Source organism: Galeopterus variegatus, unplaced genomic scaffold, assembly GCF_000696425.1.
Source record: "Galeopterus variegatus unplaced genomic scaffold, G_variegatus-3.0.2 Scaffold4045, whole genome shotgun sequence".
In the NCBI taxonomy this organism is placed as follows: Eukaryota; Metazoa; Chordata; class Mammalia; order Dermoptera; family Cynocephalidae; genus Galeopterus; species Galeopterus variegatus.
In genome coordinates this window covers 125,847-128,492 of record NW_007730156.1, presented here as the reverse complement: position 1 = coordinate 128,492, position 2,646 = coordinate 125,847, and the positions used below count along the sequence as shown (strand labels likewise).

General features: G+C 35.0%; 1 protein-coding gene across 1 annotated transcript in view; it reads right to left on the bottom strand.

Annotated features, from left to right (window-relative positions):
* Nucleotides 1-2,646, bottom strand: part of GUCY1B3 (guanylate cyclase 1, soluble, beta 3) — a 45,929-nt gene that overhangs the window by 4,950 nt on the left and 38,333 nt on the right. Inside the window, exon 9 of the mRNA XM_008586614.1 lies at nt 2,158-2,355. Within this exon, the coding sequence (XP_008584836.1) occupies nt 2,158-2,355 (198 nt within the window). The remainder of the gene's footprint in view (nt 1-2,157; nt 2,356-2,646) is intronic.

The following is a 2,646-nucleotide window of genomic DNA, read 5'->3' as shown; positions in this document are numbered from 1 at the left end:
TAAGGGGACAAATGTGGTAAGCACATCAGAGGAGATAAAAGCTGATGAATTTAGAGGAAGAGAGGCAGAAACTAGGAAGATCTATAGGCTCTCGATATGAAGACTCAGAGGAACAAACGAGGCCTCCTGGCCTATCTCCTTTTTCTTTCCTAAAGCAAAAGGGCAAAAACCATGTGAAGTTTAAATATGCAAGATAGAGCTGAGCTCTCAGTGTTTTTCCCAGCCGTACTGGAATTTCTCCAGTCTTTCATTTCTAACTTTTAAGTAGAGGACATTTTATAAAATATTAAAACTGTACTTGAATATTAAATATGAATGGAAGAACTACTTAGCTTTAAAGATAATTAATAGTAAATGGTTTCTAAGTCACATTGAAAATCAAATATCAACAAAAATCTAATTCTAAATCTAACAGTCTAAAAATAATATAACAACTCTTGAAGTAAAATAACTCTAAATAGTGCAAATAGTTTCAGAAAGTTAAACCCACCTTGGATTACCCAAACAAAGGAATAGTTCTGTGATGAGTACTTATCGCTACTCATATTAAAGACAAACCCTTGTTCCACTCCCAACTACTCCTAATTTAGACCTCCTCATCTAGGGAGAGAAGCAAATATCTTGTTTAAGGTGACAATTTAGGAAAAGAGTAAATTAACAGCTGCTCAGTATGTGTATTTTCACAATTTAAAGTATGCACCCTTTATAGTTTTGGTTAGTTATCTGCTTATGACCAATATAGGTATTAGCACATATTGAGTCACAATACAAAAAAAAAGAAAAGAAAAGAAACCTAGGTGGTTTTCTAATGTAACAGCCAGAGCAAGACATTGAGTAAAACAAACCTATAAACCCATTTGACTTTGAACCTTAGTTCTAAGGTCTTACAAGCTCCATAAAATGTGTAATTTTTCATGGATGAAGTTGCACCACATACCGATAAAGCATACAGTTTGAGTTGTTTTTCAAGCAGTGGAAGAATCTGAGCTACCTGCCCCCATATTCTTTCTGAAACTTGCAAATACCTGGATAGATTAAACTGGGTACAGTTTAGGACCATGAGGGAAGTAAAGTGGTCTCAAAGGAAACTACACACAGCTTCCAACTTCATTATACAAATGCCAAGATGTGAATTAAGAAACTATGAATAGAGACAGGCATTTAAAATGGCATTCTCTATTTCATCCATGGTGTTAGTAAAGTTAACTGATGCATTTAACGTGTTCACGGCATCCATCCATGGGCACGTGTATCAGTGCAAGAGTATAGAAAGTGATGTTGTTACCAATCTTCTGGGTGTTCAGGTAGAGTGAAAGAGTTCTTATGGGAAGAATGGCAGATGAATTCAATTCTCCAAGATAGCTTACCATTATATAAACATTAGAAAATGAACACACAAAACCTGGGTCAAATCTCTTATGAATGTCAGTGATCTAGTGCTTTTCATTAATATGTGGAAGCAAGGCCAAGTACTATGCATGATATGTATTTATTTAGATGTATTACTTGGAAATTAAGGATTATCTTTAATGCTACTTGCTCAATATTCATTATTTAATCCAGCATTCATAGAAAAAATAATAGTTTGGTATTTTGATATTTTTGCTAACGTATGTCATTACAGATATAATTATTGTCATTACAGATGACATTACAATCTGTCAGATTTATATCTTTCAAGCCCTAAGATAATTCAGAGCCCAAGAAAAGAAGGTTTTTTAAATGTAATACCCAAGTCTAAGTTCATCGTTTGGAGCAACACTCAGCACCTGGCCTGGCACACTGAAGGTGATGAATACATAACTCTTTTCTGAATGAATGAATACATGAATGAATAAGTGACTGAATGAATGGTTGAACTTTAAATATGTATTTGAATTATACTCATGATTTTCAGAGAGATGTTTTGTCATAAAATTCTTTCAACATGCCTTCTAAAAATAGAAGACATATTCCTGCTACTATTAAGACTGATTTATTTCTTTATGTATAATTTCTTTTTAAAAGCAATGTGGAAGACTTTATCAACTATTCCAGAGTTACTATAGGTCCCATGCCTTTTTAGTCTAGTCACCAATCTTAAGTAATATAGTAGAATCATAATGTACTAGGAATAACAGTGGTGTCCTTCTCTAACCACAAACATTTCATTCTTACGTGTCTGTCTTTTTCTTTTCATCTTCCAAGGCTCTTAATGTGAGCTGCAGCCTGTCCGTGAGGATTTCCAGTTCTTGGGTCAGTTTGTATTCCTCTCTGAATTGTTCTCCCAAAAGAACGAGATCGCGCGTGGCGTCGTGAAGAGGGATGTCACTGAGGTAGAGACCTCTCCTTGTTAAATCATCCAGGTTCATCACACTGTCGTACAGAGGAATGAGGCAAAATTAGTCCCAATTTGTCCACACGACAATAGCAACCTTGATTACTGTCAAGGCGTCTAATCCTGCCACCTCAATTCAAAAGGTCAGGCTGAAGAAAATAAAATGATGGAGAGCTTAATGAAGAATGTGACTTTATTCTCTTAGTTATTTAAAAATTATCAAAAAGCAGTGAACTTGAGATACATTTCTGCCAACTTGCACTTTTTGGTGCCATCAGCAGAAACTGAAAGATCATGTAGAAAACTTTCTTGTGAAACCTGCTCAGGTA